The sequence below is a fragment of the Carcharodon carcharias genome, chromosome 26 (assembly GCF_017639515.1).
Source record: "Carcharodon carcharias isolate sCarCar2 chromosome 26, sCarCar2.pri, whole genome shotgun sequence".
NCBI classification, from domain to species: domain Eukaryota; kingdom Metazoa; phylum Chordata; class Chondrichthyes; order Lamniformes; family Lamnidae; genus Carcharodon; species Carcharodon carcharias.
In genome coordinates, this window is record NC_054492.1 from 42,399,498 (window position 1) to 42,418,307 (window position 18,810).

The window sequence follows — 18,810 nt, forward strand, 5'->3', positions numbered from 1 at the left end:
AAACATATTGCTTTGGGCCTGAAGTTGCATGTAGGCCAGACCAGGTAAGGGCTGCAGATCTCCTTCCCTATAGGACATTAGTGAACCAGATGGGTCTTTACAACAACTGGCAATGGTTTCGTGGTCATTGTCTGATTTTTAATTCCAGGTTTTCATTGAATTCAAATTTCACCATCTGCTGTGGTGGGATTCGAACCCAGGTCCCAGAGAATTTTACAGTAACTTGCATTGTAAGTGAATGCGGCAAACTGAAAAAGATAGTGAACTGTTTTATGATCTCGTTAGAGACCAGTAATGTTTCCATTCCTTTTAGAATCCAAAAAACCCAGGTATTTACTGAAGTCATGAAGCCACAAGGTTCACTGTTTAAATCAAAAGAATTTTCCCACACTAAAGTCAAAGAACATGAACACTAATAAATACACTATGTTAAATAGTCAGCTACATTAAGGATAATACAAGTATAATGAACTCAATTACTTGTAATTTAAACCAAACTCTTTTAAATCCACTTTCCTTCTACAGTCATTAGGCTTACACCCCAATAACCTCAAGTCAGATACCTATCAAAAATTGGAAGATTAACCGCTTGGTCCCAGTGCTGGTTTGAAGCTTTGTATAAAGGTTGAGATTTCTTAGGCTTTCGCTTACTTCCATCAAGTTTTTCCCTTCAAACCTCCTCCAACCGTCCTACAGCTGCAAATTCCCCATTCAACACAGGAGTTACTAGGGTCTTAAGTGTTGCTACTTCAGGTCAAAACTCTGCTGGTTCTAATAATCTTTAACTGTGGAGTTTGGCATCTAAAACTCTCTCAAATTCTCTCCCAGCTTGACTATCCCAGAAATACAACTCACTGTTAGGAGTTCAGTTAAGAGTTTAAACTCTTTTAGCCAACACACAAAATTTTAACTGAACTCTGTTTGAAAGAGATGTTTTATCTTTTGCAGCTTGTGCAGAATCACACCCCTATAATTAACTTACATTGACCTTTTATTCTTCTATTGTTTATCTCTGAGACAACCTGGTCATGATTATTTACTGAAAGCCAGGTACCTTACCAGAAATAAGATCCTACAAAAACTTAGTTCTTAAAGGGACCCTCATCCCAACACAAATATAGGTTTTTTTCCACCAAAAAGTACATGGGCCATCACAACTGTACTTAATCCTTCTTGTTTTCAAAATGCAGATTATACAGAACTAAAAGTTAGTCATGCAGTCAGATACAGTTTATACAGCTCCGTTTTGAAGTAACCAAGTTTTGACATATTGAATAGCACTCACACAAAAAGAATCACATTGCTTTCTGCAGACATCTATATACTAAGTCAGGATACAGAAAATTCAAACATTCTCTCTCTCTTTTAATATAGCACTTACTCTTCAACACTTAACTGTATCTGCAAAGGGGACCACTTGTTAGAAAGTAATTGATAGAAACTTGTTTAAGAGGTTTATGCTCTCTCCAAACTGGGTGGGAGGGGGCAAGGGAGGAAATAGGCAGGAAAAGAAATCAGTTTGAGGGTCAAAGCAACAGGGGCTGGGTGGGAAGTAGAATGAGCAAGAGAAGAACTCAAATGTATGTCAAATAGGAGATAGGAAGAGGAGTTTGTTATATGTCTGGAGAAAGCTCCAACAAGTTTCTTCTTCAACTAATTTTGGTATTTAAATATATAGTGAGATCAACAAACTTTAAACCAGCAGAAATCCAAAACTAGGAAAAAAAGCATGCTGCGGAGAGCTTTCCAGCATATTTTAAACAGCTAATCACCTGCTAATGGATACAGTAGTACAGTTCTGATGTGGATTATCAATTCAGAGGTCGCATATGCTGTAATTTGTGCACAATGTACGTGTATGTTATAATTTTTGAGTTCATGCTTGAGTGTTGCACATTTTCTCTGTGTATTAGGTGACTGATAATGTGGTCAAGGTGCAGAAACTTGACAATGATTGACTGCAAATAAAAGGAGCAAAATGAGTTTTATTTTATTTCCCCAGAGTTAGCAGGGAGGGGAGAATCTGCTATTTATTTTCATTGTGTCCTGGTTTTACTTCTGATATCCAGTATTCTCAGGTTTTCTGTCCTCCTCTCCAATTTACTGGTTGCTTGAACAATAGAGATTTAAGCTGAACTTATTTAAGGAGTATTTACATGTGACTTTCTGTCAAACTATAAACATGTGATGTTAACGGGGGTGAACACGGAATCATTAATAAAACCAGAGAAAGTCACATGGTAGGACGGAACTTGAATATTGCTAAAAAGACGAGACATGTGGCTGAACTTTTTTGACTTGTACTCATCAGGACAAACACAAGAACGCCAAATTTCAAACAATTATAACAATTTATACTACAGGAGAAAAGGGTGCTGATTGGATGGCAAGTCAACTCTACTCTAATTGCCATAGAGCAAGCAATGGAGAAACTAGTCAGTCAAGCTCGTACTGTAGTTATGCTTACTAGATGCAATACACATTCATATACAAGGACCCATTCTCTGCAAACAAAAGGAATATGTTCAAGACTTGTGCTTTTTTGAATTACTCAGGAGCTTGGTTTCTCCATAGCAATGCCTCAGCCAATCAGGGTCGACTTGCCAACCAAGCAGCACCCTTTTCTCCTGTAGTATAAATTGTTGTGATCATTTAAAATTTGGCATTCTTGCATTTGTCCTGATGAGTACAAAACTAAAGCTCCAACGATATCTCTTTTCAGCAACAAAACCAGAGATAATACTGAAAAGACACTGCATAAATTTCTGGCAGTGCCTCTGAATTAAGGTCTTGCTCTCACCTGGGAAGTCCTCATTTATTTCATCCATTTCTAAAACAATGTCATAAGGCACACCGGCCTCAGCCAGAAGTACGTTGAGTTGACCAGGCATTCGGCCTGCAACAGGATGTATTCCAAACCTATAAAATTTCATTCCAACAGTTACTGAAAACAACCTCAATGTTAGAAAATACAATAAGTACTTGTCGCAAAATTTCAATTGCTTGTTTCAAAGGTCAAACCATGCCAACATCGACAAACTAAATTAGTTTGTTTCCTTGAATATATTGGCAACATTACTTGTTGGAGTGAAAGAACTGGCTTGTTCCATCATGAAGATTGTTTAGTTGACTTCAGAAATGTTAATTTCTTTTTGGACATCTGTTGTTGTATTTGTAACATCTATTCAATTAAGTATTATGTCGCTTAAATCAAGGGTTGAAAGCAGGAATACGGAATAGTATGTGCCATGCACACTCCACTCAGTTAGATCTAATGGTGCAGTGCTGTTGTCACCCCCTCCATGATCCTGTCCCCCAACAGGCCAACATTCCTGCCAGTAGAGTCAGTTTACTGGCCGCCCAATATTGTGCCAACATGGAGCTATCAAGCTGCAATGGGGCATATCTATTTGACTTGTGCAGCTTTCTGGCAGCATGTCAATGAAGGCCAGTCCTCAAAACGAACTGGGCCTCCTGCCAGATGTATCAGGCAGCTGGCCAGCGTGCGGTGCGGAGTCCTTTAACAGTGTTTTGAATGTCCAATGACTGGCTAACTGGTACGGTAGTGTCGTGGTGGTATGGGTTAGCAATCCAGAGGTGGCAAGTTCAAATCTGACTATGGCAGGTTGTGCAACTGAATTCAATAATTGTGCTCATTTGTGGGCTGGCACCTGAAAACTAAGTATGGAATTAGCAAATCAATTTCTGCCCATAATGAAAACTGTAATACAATGTTGGAGAATAATCAAGACCTTACCTGACCTGCTTCCCATGTTCAACAAGCATCTTCACCATATCAGCTATTGGGTACTGAGCTTTTGCAGCACATAAGCCCCAGCCTGTATTATAGAATATATTGAGGACAAATTAAATTATTGCTTTGATGACTGGTGACAGTTTAGGGCACAACAGCATGAACTTTAACCAATAGCATCAGTGTTTGCCTGGGGTTAATCCCAGTATTAAAATGAATTCTTTTTGTTCACATATTTGCTGACAGTCTAAGTAGCCACTTTGAAAATTGCTACTGGATTTAATATTCAATGGTGATGGCTGCTGCCCGTCTCAAAATAATCAATTTTAGTTAATCAGCTAGATTCTTAGGAAAACCCCAAACAGCAATTCCTTAATAATAAATTTCAGATGTTAACTTTAGGTGGCAATTACTAAACCAATTCCAACTTGGGCTATCACCAGGGCATTGTAAAATTTCTATCAATTCAGTAAGAGATCGTAACCCCAGCAGGAATTTTGCTGCAACTGCTGCTTTTTAGTTCAATTGCTAACTCCTGAGTAAACTGAGAGATATAGTGATACCAATGCTTCTACTATGCCACTTGTTCTTATAGAGAAATGACCTGGTAGTGGGAGAAGGTGGGAACAGTGTGAGAATAGTGACTTCCAAAATGGAATTTTTTTGGAGTGGAAATATGTGAGGTGCACAGTGGGGAAGGTGGTGCTAAGTAGAGTAGCCATCGCTACATGTAAATAAACTATAAAGCAAAATAGACTAAACCAAAGCAAAAACATAGCATGGGTACTGTGATATATCATTCCAATAAAATGAGAGTTTCCAGCACCAGGTTTTGAATTGGGTGAACAGATCCAAGTATCTCATTTGTGGGAGGATCAGAATCTCAGCACTTGAGAAAAAGATGAGACTTTCCATCTCTTTCCTCATTTTAATAGCCCTTTGCTTGTCTATTTGCATCACCATACTCTGTTCAGATGTAGCACACCCTTGGGCAATAGCTCTCCTATGTCACAGGGAGGAAGAGAAACTTAAGACTTTGAGAGGAATGGAACAGGCAGTTTTAGACAAAAGTTAAGGGACTATCTGACAGGCAAAGAGAGATAGACAAGATGACAATCAAATAAAGTATTATTTACACCAACCAGTGTTTACACGATGAGGGCAAGATTAGTAACGTGGACACCAAATTAGTGCCCAACATTATTACAGAAAATATTTTATCAATAGCAAGGTGGAATAGAGCAATAAATGGACAAATTTCTGGTGTCACAATTTGCTTCAATTTGTATCTTCTGGTAACCAATTCTCCTGACAGTGAAAACTGTTTCTCCCCATTTATTCTGTTAAAGCCCTTCATAATTTTGGCATCTAAATCAAAAAAATGTTTTGCTTATTGCTTTTCCACTGAGTCAAGGGAATTATGATGATAGCATAATTATGCAGATTCTGATAAGTTAACGGTTCATAAAATGTTGATTATATTACCAATTTTCACATTTACCTTTATTTTCCTCCATAATCACTATCTATTATCATTGATAATTTATCTCTAAAGAAATGCTAGCCTACAATTGTAGGACTTCTGACCTGAAGTAAAGTTAAAAAAAAAAGTCCATATATTTTTATTTTATTTTTCTAAACAAAAAACAAATATATTTTAATTAGTGACAAATTCATACAATATGAATAATTATTTTCAGACATGGTCATATTTTAATGAACAGATAGAAATACCTGTTTCCAGCTTTGGTGGTTAAAATCTCGCATGGGTTACAAACCACTGATTCCAGAAACTCTTACCTGGAGTAATAATGATGGAGTTGGCCTCTTTGATCATTTCAATAGCCTGATCCACATTAACTTCAGTGTGAGTTCCAACAATTTCCATGGGTTTGCCTTTGCCAGTGGATGATGTTCCATATCCTCCCAAGATAACATTGGGTAGTGAGCGATTCATAGCCTTAAGTGTAAAGCAGCCAGGTAACTTAAATATTCAGTGTACTGAAGATACTAAAGTAGATAGGAAGCAAAGAAGTTTCATACTGGCTTAATGGTTTCTTGTGGCTGACTAATAAATGACTGGATTTCCTCTTTTGTAATACTTTCTATTTAAGTTATATTCTGTAACTGCCTGGTTGGTGGTACAAAGCTACTGAGGACCCTTGGAAGGCTACAACAGTTTTCCACATGTGAACAAAAAACAAAATTTCAGAGATTTTGTTAAGCATAACGGGCACTGACTTTTTGCATATTTTTACGAAAAGTAGATTTTGCAGAACTGAACAAGCCATCGTATCATAAATAACCGTTTACGTATTTGTGCTCAAGGTGAGAAACATAGACCCATTTTTCAGTTTATTATGCAACAGGACAGTTTGCTAAGTTTTATCAACCCAGCAGCCAAAAATTAAATTGTTGAAATTCAGCGCAATGGTGACAAATAGATCTGAAAGATGGTATGAGTTTTTATAGATGTTCCTGAACTTCAGTAGACACCAATGCTTCACATCAGGTTAAGTATAAATAATTTAGAAATGCTTCCCAAACGATTCATTGTGACAGGTATCTGTAAGAAAACTGGTTGGATCCATTCTTCACAAGCAAGCAGTCTACAAGGCATTGTAAGATTGGAACTATTAAATGTAGCTCGATGAAGAAACATTTTAAATTTTAATAAAGTTATTTATGAATTTTTTTGATTCAAAATGGAAATCTGCCAAAATCAAAAGCTATTTCCATATAAAAATTCTCCAAACGCCCTCAAAGTTTAAATCCATAATTTGGGAAGCAGCATCATTCCAAGGCTTTCTTTAAAGAAATACCTTACCACACACATGATGTAAGAGAGGATAGCACCGGAAGATCCTATCAGAGCACCAACAATTGTCATTAAATTGTTGTCCAACAGAAAACCTTCTGCACACAAGGCCCAACCAGAATAACTGTTTAACACAGTGATCACGACAGGCATGTCAGCTCCACCAATGGCAGCTGTGAGAGTCACTCCCTAAGCAAAAAACAAGTTACAACAGTGTTATAACGCAGTAGTATTCCTCACTACTAAGTTTCTTTGATATATACAGGCAATGATTATTGCTGTGACCGGTAACTAGAACAGTGACTAGCATTGAATAGAGTCAGAAAACAAAACTGCAACTTGCTAACACATTGTTCAAGTTAGAATTTCAAAAACTGTACTTTATAATTTATTGCTGTTAAATATCATCAAATCAGTTGACAATTAGATTTCATATTTTCACAGTTTGCAAGATCTACAGACTAAGGCAGGCTAGTTGGATTACTTTTGTTCATCCGTTCAGAAAGACAATCAATGATACTTGGTTCCTGAATGTCCTCAAGATTTTTGGCTGCACTACCCCAGTCCAGAAGTCTATTCCAAATTTTGAACACTCCTTGTGAAGAAATTCTTCCTGGCACCAGTTGTAAACTCACTTGTTGCCATTTGAACCCAGGCCTCTTATTCTATTTAATTTTGAGCAGTATATCTGGAGAATTACTTTATCTTCAAAGCTGAAGGGTCATCTTGGTTTCTCCAATCGTCATTTGACCACTTGACAGCTTTCTGACTTTTCTGTGAACCTCTTTGTTTTGTAATGGAGACCCTGATGTTACAAAGGGGAAGTCTTCTAGAGCATCTACATTTTTGACAAACCTGCTCTAACTTACCCTCTTGATTTGGGCATTTCAAGCTTCTGTTTGCATCGTTGATTGCTGCTCTAGATAATTTGTGACCTATAAATGGTGGTGCTTGCTGACACCCAGGCTACTTTCATGGAATGATATTGGTTTATCAATTCTTCCAGTTTAAAAAGGTCTTACAGTTTTAACCCAAGAAACCCAGGGAGAATGATAAAGCATTGTGGAAATATTGAATATCTTTTACAGCAAAGGATGACAGGGTCTTACACCTGTCTTGTATAAAATCAATGACAGTGCTATTTTTTCCCCCCAAATACAATTAACAAGACATCATCATATTAGTTCATTCACAAATAGATTTAAGCTTTTCATACCATGATTGTTGACAAAGCAGAGACACTTAATAGGCAGGTCATGCCTGTGGTATAACTGGGATCCAGCATAAATGGCACTATTCCACCCACTGAGGCCGCTAGCAGACCTGCATTTAGGTAGTGCCGTCCAGGTAACATAAGTGGAGCGGAGTTCAGTAGGCCTGTAAGAAAGAAGTGAACTTTAGCTATTCACTGGTAAATAGGTTAAAATAGTTATTTTACTGAAGTGGCTTTTAGTTAATCAGTTTTAAAGCAAATTGGAAGCATTTGAGATTGTTTTTAAAATGTGAATTTTGAAAATCAAAATCAATATAGGGCCTACAATAACAATAGTCTTCAGTTTGTAGTTAGCAGTCACATATCTCTCCTTCTATTACCCTGCCTCTCCCCCCCAGCCACACAAATTAAACTTTGAGGGGAGCAGATGTGAGGGTAAAGTCTATACCATTACTTATGTGACTTTTCACCTGCAATAGATACATTACTTTTTAATCCCTAAGGCTGTAGCTTTTTCCAAATCCCTCCATATTTTTAATAATTTTTAAAATTCCTAAGGTTAAGCAGCATGAGCTATCTCATATACTGTCTGGAAATCTGGCAGCTCCATCGCTCAAGGCTAGCTTACAAAAATATCACTGTTTTAAATAAAAAAAAAACCTTTCGTGGGCCCAATCACTTTGCTGACCCTCTAAATACGTGTATTGTTTTCCAGACTCTGACTGTGCACTTTCCCTCCGAAATGCAGGGCTTTTTCTCCCCCCAAGTAGCAGACAGTTATGGAGCTTAAATTCTCATGGGGGGAAGTTTCCCCTCCGTTGGGTGTGGGGGGAGGGGGAGGGGTGCAGGAGTGGGCGCGGGCAGGCATGGTGTCCGTCAGAAGCGCTATGCGTTCCCTGTGTGGATGGGAGATTACCTCAGCCGAGAGTGCGCTCTTTCACGCATGCGCACGAAAGAATGCCCTGATCTCTGAGGCTAAGTGCTGCCTCAGGGAGATCGACTCCAAATTTAAAAATGTTAAGCAAATGATAGCAACATTTCCCTGACATGTCCCCTCACGTGACACTGTCACAGTTGGGACATGCCCATCACTTTTACTGAAGCCTTTATTAAATATTTTAAAGCCCTCGTGAAACCTCATCTCGCCCGTGGACGAGGTTTCATGCTTTTTCTCAAGCCCACCAGGCTCCCGGCCTGCCCGCCAACTCTAAGGTTGGACGAGCAGGTCCATTAATGAGGTTAAGTACTTTTCAAATGGCCTCAATACGCTGTTGAGAGGTCGGCGGGCACACAGCTAACTCGGCTGTACCCCCGCTGACCAGAAAATCATCCCCTTGAGTTCGGACTGGCAATAAAATTATTTTATATTTGGGGGTGCACCAGCCTTTAGTGCTTGATAATATTAAAATTATTATAATTCATAGAATTGATATACAACATGTTATTAACCAGTACATTTAGTTTCTTGACTATTAAAGTATTGAAAATTAGACTATATTCATAAAGATTGAACCTCAATGTTTTAGCAACAAGGTAGTTTAGTACAATCAGTTCTAGAAAGTAAAAGCAAAACATTACCTTGTAACTTTCCATAAGCCACCAAGGAACCGCTAAATGTCACACCACCGATATACGTGCCCAAATAAGCCACAGTCTTAATAAGATTTGCTGCTGGATTTGCATCAAGATGTGGGTACTCAATCATATACTCAGCAACACAGGTGAGAACTGCTGCCAAACCAACCAAACTGTGAAAGGCAGCAACCAGCTGAGGAAGATCCGATATTTCGATGCGTTTGGCGATGGTGAGACCTAATAGACAAGAATGCCATTTAGAATCAAACAGAAAATATAAAGTCAGAGTAAACAAGGATGCAGGGTTCCTTCCTCCATTCACCTCAAGCATGAAAAGGAGACTACCAGATCCAACCATTCGTCTGTAAGCAAATGACTTTACTTATATACTTTTGAGGTTTGGCAAGGTTATATTTATTACCCATCTCGATTTGCCTCGAGGACAATTAAGGGCTGAATTTTATTGTGGGCTTTTGCATCCTGACATCAGACTGAAAAGTGGGTCTTGAGCCTACACCTTCAATTTTACCACAAAGGCAGCCTTGCGAACCTTAAGGGCTCCTGATGCTGCCGGCTCAATCGGAAGGCAGGCTGCCCTCGAGCCGAAGCAGCCCCACCGGGAGAGGTGAATACTGCTGGGGGCAGGTAAGAGGCCTCAAGACACCTCAAAATGAAAGCAGCCTCAGACAGGTATAGCAAAATTAAAATTTAGAGGGTTGAGGGCAGTTGATCCCTCGGGATGGAGGGGAACCTTCCCAATCCCTCCGGGGAAGTTTTGTTGAGGCCGCGGGGGTGCTTTCCCAATCCACACCCTTCTTGAGGCATGGAGCCTCCAGCTCCCCTGTCCCCAACCCAACCAGCCACAGAGAGGCCACCTCAAGAAGCCAGCAGCCTCTCCACGTGGTTAGAGAGCTATGCCACCATCAGCAAAATGCCAGCAGCCCCGTTAAATGGCCCGTAACTGGACTCTAAATTATGCAAATTGGCTGCATGCCTACATGAAATGGGCAGCTGATCATAGTCAATCCCCTGCCCACCACTGGGAAACTCCCCTCGCAGTGGGACAGCAATGGGGAGCAGTCCTGGGGTCGCTCTCTGCTGCTTTATTGCATCTACCCCATCTGCCTCTGTTTCTCCCAACCTGGGGTGGGGGGGGGCTAGCAAAATTCAGCCCTAAGAGTCAGTTACAATCATGTTAAGGCCACGATGGGCAAAGGTGTTCACTGCCCTCAAAGATCAATAAATATTTACACATTATGCTATCTGTGATTGGCAGCACAAGCAGAATTCTTTGCTTTTTACCACTGTATCATTAACTCTAGAATCCCCTCCAAAGACTCATCCTTGCCCTCCTTCTTCCTCATCAACATGTTACCCTTTAGCAGCTTCAGCCAATACGTAGCAGGTTCCACATCTACACTAATGACACTGAGCTCTACCTTTCAAGCACCCCACGTACAGCAACAGCGTCTATGTGTGTGTGTCTGTGTGCGTGTGCATGTCTCTCTCTATCTTTCAGTTTTGTCCCCATCTTATTGAACAACATATCTTATCCCTGGCCCTACAGCTTTCTTCAACAGGATGACAGATTATGTGCGAGAATCATGAGTGGATTACTGTATCTTGTTTTTCACCTGCCCTGTTGGGAAGCGATGGTGGGTGCAGACTTTGGTATTCCATGGCAACACCACTAGTTGATGGACCTGGATTTTGCAGACGACATCGCCTTGCTGGCCAAAGAATTGTACGTGCTGCAAGGCATGACCACCAGTCTCGAGAGTAGTGGAGCCAAGATTGGTCTACACATCAGCTGCGCAAAGATCAAGACAATGATGACTAGATGGCAACAAGGCTCTCACATCACCATTGGGCAACAAAACAAAAGGGTGCTGACCACTTCCTTGTTAGCTGTGCTGCTTCCCAGCCAGGGGTGTTGTAGAGATCAATATCCACACAAGGATGGGCAAAGCAGCATTGGTCTTCCAAATGCTCCACACAATCTGGTCATCCAACACCGTCAACATGGCTATGAAGCTGCGATTCTACATGCCCATTGTAGTACCAACTGCAATATATGCCCAGCAAGGCATGGAAGAGAACAGCAACGGTGTCACATAAATTGGACATTTTTCAAGAGCGCTGCCTATGTAAGATCCTGGGCACTACATGGATAGTCAGCATCACTAATGAAGAAGGACTGGTCAGAGATGCCTGGGGGACATCCTGATGGAGACATTCAGGACATGTACTACCAGGGTGGCAGTAGAATGGACACCACTAGGGGAAAGAAGACCGGGTCAGCTAAAGAAGAACTGGTGAAGTACCTTTAAGGTGGACCTCCAAGAGCAGGACACCACCTGGGCTGAAGCAAAGAGATTGCGATGGACTGGGGCTGTGGCGAAGTCTTCCTGCCCACTGTTCCACATGGGACCAGAGGAACTTAGCCTAAAATAAGTTAGGAAGCATTTGAGTTCCACAGATTGCTTCTCTTCAGCAGTGTGACCACGTCCAACAATTTGACACATGATGAATTGTACTATCAATGCATGTCTCATTATTCCAATGTATATCAGCACACCATCTCCTGATTTCAAGCACTGTGTGAGCTGTACGTAGGTTGAAATTGTACATTCATCTCTCTTCTGTGGTTTTCTGATTTGTCTACCTGGCTTCATGATGTATCGAAGATACACTGCAATGCCCTGCTGCTCATCTTAGTTGGCACAGGGTCTCATTGCCTCCGTGTGTGTCCTGAGATAGCTGTTGTAAATTATTGCTACACTGACTACCACTCATTTCACTGTGAGATGTGTGGGTGGGGGAGGGGAGCAGTGGAAGGTAGGGACAAATGAAAATTGTGGGAATGGGGTGGCAGGGGGTGCAAGCGAGGGAAAAGGTAAGTGAAATGAGGTAAAGAAAAACTTAGAACCAATGGAAAGAAAAACTACAATTAAGGAGAGCAGAACAAAAAACAAAGCAGGTGCAAATTGGGTTTGATGGACCCACTGCTGCTGATATCCTGGGTACAGATTCTCAAGTAGGTTTCGGAACCCTGAGCCTTCCAAGTACGTCTTCAATTCTGTTTTCAGCAACGTACATCAGTAATGGAACTCATATGTGAGTGATATTTGAATTCTAATACTGATGACCTTGTGCTAACCTATCCTCATGTAACTGTCTGGATCGTGCCTGAACTTCTGCCAGCTGCCCTGAATGTTGGTTTGCGTGATTGGGAGTTTGGGAATGGCGGGGGATTAAACGGTTAACTTGCATAAAACACCAAAAATACATTTCATAACACTGATATACAAAGTGACATTTTCACAATGGTATTTTCCAAAAAGCTGGAGGCTAAAGTATTGGGTTTCTAATGGATGCAAGTATTGGGTTTCTAATGGATGCAAGCACATGCTGTATTTCGGTCATCGTTAACTCCTGTTGCATAAACTGCCTGTATAGTGAACTTTTACAAGACCCTTGGGCTCCTTTAAAAATCATTACAGCTAGTCAATAATAATTACAACGAGGGAGAGTTTCAAAACAATTATACTATCTCAACAAGCAGTCCAAGGGATGAAGTTTCTTAGTGAAGCATCCTGATTACAAAAAGCAGCCTGCTTACACGATTGTTCCAATGAGGGAAACATCCTGGCACATTGGAAGGAATTAATGAATTGGTGCCTGAACAAATTTTTTTTTAGCCAGATATTCTTTCAGCAACATGCATATTAAAAGATAGGTACCATGTTAACATAGAAGATTATCTCTTTTGCTCACATTTATTTTTATGCATCTGATCTTGCTCCCAAATAGCCAAAATAAAAATTCTACATTCTAAAATAATTGGAGTGATATGTAAAGTCCATATCAATCGTGCATAGTGAGAATTACAAACTTATTCTGCTGCTGAATTATTTTGTGAGGTCACCATGGTTGAGTTTTAATGGTTGAGTTTTAATGTTTGGTTAGTATGATGTATGAGCCCTTCTCAAAACACTGTCTCAACACTGGAATATATTTTATGTGCTGATCAGGATAAGGATGTTAATCCTGGGAAGTGGAATACCTCCCATTTAAAGCACCTATTTTCAGCATCAAGCACCACCAAGAGGAGTCACGGCACAATCAAGTGCAGAATAATGCTCCTTCCACTACGTTATTAAAGGTGCCTTATGGCCTGCTGACATCTGACAGCCAGAGTTGCAAAATTGTGTTGGATTTTATCCCAGGTGTACAGCATACTGCAGGGTAAAGCCCTTGAGCAATGAAACTTTGGTTACAGAACTCACTACAATGTTAACAAAGATATGGTGATTCTAAATCTGAGCTGGTATGACCTGGCCTTTTATAATTCATTAAGAAGCACAATACAAAGGGCAGAATTTTTCTCTTGTCGGGTGGGTGTGCGGCCAAACCGAACAAGCGTAAAATGATGTGCGATGATTTCGAGCGAGTGCCCCAACATCATCGCGCGATATTTCGGTCGGCAGCGCACCTGCCGACAATTAATCGGCCCGTTAAGACTTTTGATCAATTAATTGAGTAGAATTTTTCACTGACCCTCCAGTGTTCGATTGGCGGACGGGCAAAAAGGCCAAGCGGCCTTTACTTTTTTGGTGAAACCTCATCCACTGGCGAGATGAGGTTTTGACCAGTGACTTTTAAAAAATAAAAACTTTTTAAACGCCTATTTATCACGTCCTTGCTCATTTGGCAGAGTCACATGAGGGATCATGTTCTCATGATTTTAAATATCTTTATTTTTATTCTTAAAGATCTTCAGCTCCCTGAGACAGCTCTGTGCCTCAGGTTAGTGCGCACTCCCGTGAACTTCAGGGCTTGTGCTCCTCGTGCTCCCACCCCAGCAGCGCTGCAGCATGGGTTTTACTCTGGCTGGCTGTTAATTGGCCGGCCGGTGTGAAATTGCAGCCAGGGGCTGATAACGGTCGGCGGTCCGTTTCCTGACCTCTCCTAGGCCCACTGACCGCGCCCACCCGCCAAAGGCAACATTCAGGCCGTGGTTTTAAAATCAGCTATGGCTATCAGATTCCTCATTGAGCTTGAATGTACAAAAGATTTTCAAGTATACAGCCACTCATCTCTAACTCATTTGTAACAGTTCATCTATGACCAACATACATGACCATACGGGCCGATTAATTGTTAAATGAGTCCTTAGACATCATTTCATATAAAAGGTAAAATGTCAAATAATTGTTCCATCTGTTGTGGACTATGTAGGCAATACAAATAAAATAATACACAATTGTCACTGTGGCCTAAGTACATAGCAAATATTGCTAAAGATTTTTTGTTAGGTTTTCTGACCAACAGCACCCCCTATAGATAAAGGTTTGAAAATCACTAATACTCTGGCACTGCTCTATCCACCTAGACCTACCATAACAAACATTATAGGTGTCATTTTACAGGAGTTTTCATCTATTTTAATTAATGGAATACAAATTTACCCTTTATTTTTCCAACAAGTACGTCAAGTCTGCATACAGTCCCCTCTAAGGTATAAAAAACATCATCTTGTCTCATCCTTCACATTTATATGCTACGCATCAACTATGTCATTGACAAAGCAAGGACCAGTTTCCATATCTACCATGACACCAAACAGCTATATTTCTCTACAAAAACAGAAATACCGGGAAAAACTCAGCAGGTCTGGCAGCATCGGCGGAGAAGAGCAAAGTTCACGTTTCGAATCCTCATGACCCTTCAACAGAACTATATTTCTCTGCCTTCTCCATTGATTCTAAGACCGTTGTAAAACTGTCCCATTGTCTGTCTTGTCATTTAAACTTGGATGAGTCCAAATTTCGTCCAGCTTAATGCTGGAAAATTCAATGCCATCTCTCTGATGCCTGTCATTACTGACAAACCAAACATCTGCATAAAGTTCTGGCTTCCATTACCCCCTACCTTTAGCATGTTCCACTTTCTTCTCTCGCCCTGAATTTACTTTGGGATCAAACAGTGGTGGGGGTCAGCCTTTCCGCCACCATGAATCTCTGAATCATTGGGCAGAATTTAATGCCCTCCCCCGAGACAGGTTTGGCGACTGTAGGCCATTTGATCAGGCAGGTGGGAACCATGCCACCTTCTTGCCGCTGTCCCAATTTAAGCCTAGGACAGGAAATCTCGTGGACGGCCTTCCTGCCCAGCCACCAATTGAAGCCCTTAACTGAACAATTAGGGCCCACTTGAGGGCCTCATCCTGGCGTGGCTGGTATTCAACCAGCGACAGGTAGGGGGCTCACCATGCAGGAAGCCTGAAAAGCAAACCCTGTCAGGGTTACTTAAGAGTTTCTGGAAGGGTCCCTTATTCAAAGACATTCAGTGCCTGATCAAGGGGCCCAGCCCCAGTAAGGGATGGGCTACCTCACAGAGCGCACCCCTGCTCTTGCTGCCAAAACCCCTCTCCAGCCTCCCTCATGACCCCCACATCGTGACCCCCATTCTTCCATTACTCAGCCGAGGCCTGGGACCCTGGTGATCCTGCCATCAGCTGGCCCCAACCCAACCCTTGCTAAAGGGTCAAGGGGGTAGCCCACCCACAACCTCAACAGCTGCCCCGCAGCGTTAATGCTGTGAGCAGCGCTAATTGTTTTAAAGCAAGACTTCAGCCCCCTTTTCAGGAGGAAGTCCTGAGCTTTCTGCTATCAGGCAATTGGCTGGCAGCTCTGTAGCCACCAGCACCACCAGCCAGGGGCAGGGGCCTTTGCTGGGACCACAGGCAGCCCCAATGTGCCGAAGAGCTCAGGCTAAATCCAAGTGTTGCCGGTCTCACGAGGAGGGGAAGGGGGTAGGGGGCCAAGATCAAGGGGTCGGGGGGAGGATGACCTCGAGGGTGATGGTTGCCTCTGATGAGCCCAGAGGACGTGCAAAGGAGGTTCCCCGCCAACAACACCCCTTTGCCCAAGGCCAGCCTGCGCAGCTAAAGCTGCTGGGCTTCCTACATGGTGTTGGCCTCCCACTGCCGTGGGTTAAGTAAAACACCCATGGGGGTGGGGTGAGGCCCTTAAGCGGCCACTAACTGGTCACCTAAGGACCTCCCCCGCACTCCTGTAAAATCTCAGACAAGGTGGAGCCAGTAAAGGGCCACCTGCTATATTTCACGTGCCACCTCCTCCACCCCTCCTTCAAACCCACCAAGGGGGGAGCATAAAATCCAGCTCTGGGTCTTGGTTTAATATCTTATCTGAAAGCTGGCACCTCCGACAATGCAATGGTCCCTCAGCACAACACTGGAGTGTCAGCTTTGAGTTTTATGCTGAAGATCTGGAGTGGGACTTGAACCCAGAACCTTGCGATTCAGAGGCCAGTGTGCTACCAACTGAGCACAAATTCAGAACAAAACTGTCTGGGCAACTGAACACATTCTTATGTTGAGATGATTAACGGTAAATTGTTAAAGCAGTTTTACAGCTTTCACAATATTACTCATCATTGGGATGGGTGTTTATTGCCTTTCATATTGTTTACTCAATCTATTTTATCACCTGATGAGAGAGTTTGCCAGGTTTCAGTCTGGGCCTCAGTAGGAAATTTAACATCCAGGATATCTGCCTTGCGACCCACATTATTTACCTTAGTCTGGATTCTTCCCTCAGCATGGCACATACATAGTTCCAGCAGCTCAAGATTCCTCCTGTTTTACGCAGCATTTAATTGTAAACATATCCCTGTGACTATTGATCCTGATCTTAAACAAACAATCGTTTGACTTTTAAGAAGGTCGATCAGGTGGCTAAGCAATGTATTTAAGCTGAGCTACAGCCGGCAGATAAACGGTGCCTAATTTACTTGACGCGCAGGCATTCTCAGTTGTGGAACGTTCCAGAATTATGCCTCTATATATTTTTCCCTTTTATGACTTTATGCTTTCACTCTATAAAACTGACACCACTTTTAGGAACCTATTCACCAACAGATCAAAAAAATCTGGAGGATTGTGAGCCAAGCTGTTACAGGCAGATAGAGAACAAACAGTCCTGGGATTTAAGATCCCTCAAGCCATTTTGCGTAGAACTCAATGCTGAACGTATTCCAAGTTAATCTGCACTAGATACATGTGTCGATGGTCATATTAACCAGATTTACTTGCTCACCTATGGTTCCACCCATTGCCATGGCAGAAGACATCTGACCCAGAAGTTCTGGCGAGGGTTTAATTGCACCTAAAGTGGCAGCCAAACCACCAGCTACACCAATCATACCCAGTGCATTTCCCAATCTGGCTGTTTTTTGTGCAGAAAGTCCTGCCAATGCTCCAACACAGCACAGGCCTGAACCAAGGTACATCATCTGCAAGAGCAACACATTTATTACATTGTAACCATAAATTTCAACATGTTACCAACATTGGCTCAGCTACAATTTAACGTCCATCGAAATATTAAACTCCATATTTCAAACTTTAAAAGTTAATAAAAAACGTTAAACATTTTTTCCAATTAAGTACAGCAAAACTGAACTTGTTTCCCAATTAAACTTAGAAATACCTTGTACTATAAAATAAGGATTCTGCTTTACATATAGCTATTTTTATAACTATTATTTAAATGCAGTTATTCATTTATTTCTTCACATATTGTGGGTAAGCCAAGTGGATATTATGGAAAAATGAAATAATATGTCGCTATAAAAGACTTCTAAGTGCTTCAAAAAGTGGTTCACTTATCCCATGGCCTTGATATTTGGTCTTGCTCCCCCACCCTAAGCACTATCATTATTAATTGCTGTCCAGAAATGTTTTGGCCTGGTTTTCCCTTATTGCCACAGAATGGGGAAGACTTATGAACTGGCTTGACAGGCTTTTCTGTGTTGGCTATGCATATAATTAATTTTACCCTTCTTGGATTTTATTAGCCCTTCAGAATGCTTGAAAGCCAGAATCAATAATTAAAACTGCTCACCTCAGGATGTCTGGGCTTTGCTTAGGCATATCAGAAATTTTAGGATTGATACAAGTGATCACTTTCACCTGATTCAGAGATCAGGTCTGGTACTCTCCTTTTCTTAAAACCAAGTCCTGGGTAGTGCCCAATATAAACAATAAATCATGAATACATAGCATCCTGTGTGTTAAAAAGAGAACCCAGGTGCTTCAAAGAGGTGTAAGGAATATCATTGCCAAGCCCAATAGAGGGATAAGGTGAGGTGACTAAAAATCTGCTCAGGCATAGGGGTTTTGAGAAAGTTTAAAAGCTTAGCATTTACATGTTGACAGCTAACCATTAAATTGATAACTTGAATTTTGGATCCGTTTTTAACTTTCAACTATTGTTACATGAGAGTTGTTAGCAACTGGAAAGTGTAAAATCCCTTTATAGGTGTTAAACTCCACCAGCTTGCCCCTTCAGCACAAGTTGCCTTTTCACTCTCTGCATCAGAATGATGAATGAAAAGAACAAATGGAATAGCATATCAACTTAT

General features: G+C 41.3%; 1 protein-coding gene across 3 annotated transcripts in view; it reads right to left on the reverse strand.

Moving 5' to 3' along the window:
- LOC121269935 (NAD(P) transhydrogenase, mitochondrial-like) overlaps positions 1-18,810 on the reverse strand; it is an 80,956-nt gene that overhangs the window by 17,501 nt on the left and 44,645 nt on the right. For all 3 annotated transcript variants that reach the window (XM_041175086.1, XM_041175087.1, XM_041175089.1), the window contains exons 14-20: positions 17,484-17,679; positions 9,364-9,597; positions 7,789-7,949; positions 6,582-6,761; positions 5,555-5,714; positions 3,758-3,839; positions 2,801-2,919 (exon numbers count right to left, since the gene is read on the reverse strand). In XM_041175086.1, the coding sequence (XP_041031020.1) occupies positions 2,801-2,919; positions 3,758-3,839; positions 5,555-5,714; positions 6,582-6,761; positions 7,789-7,949; positions 9,364-9,597; positions 17,484-17,679 (1,132 nt within the window). The remainder of the gene's footprint in view (positions 1-2,800; positions 2,920-3,757; positions 3,840-5,554; positions 5,715-6,581; positions 6,762-7,788; positions 7,950-9,363; positions 9,598-17,483; positions 17,680-18,810) is intronic.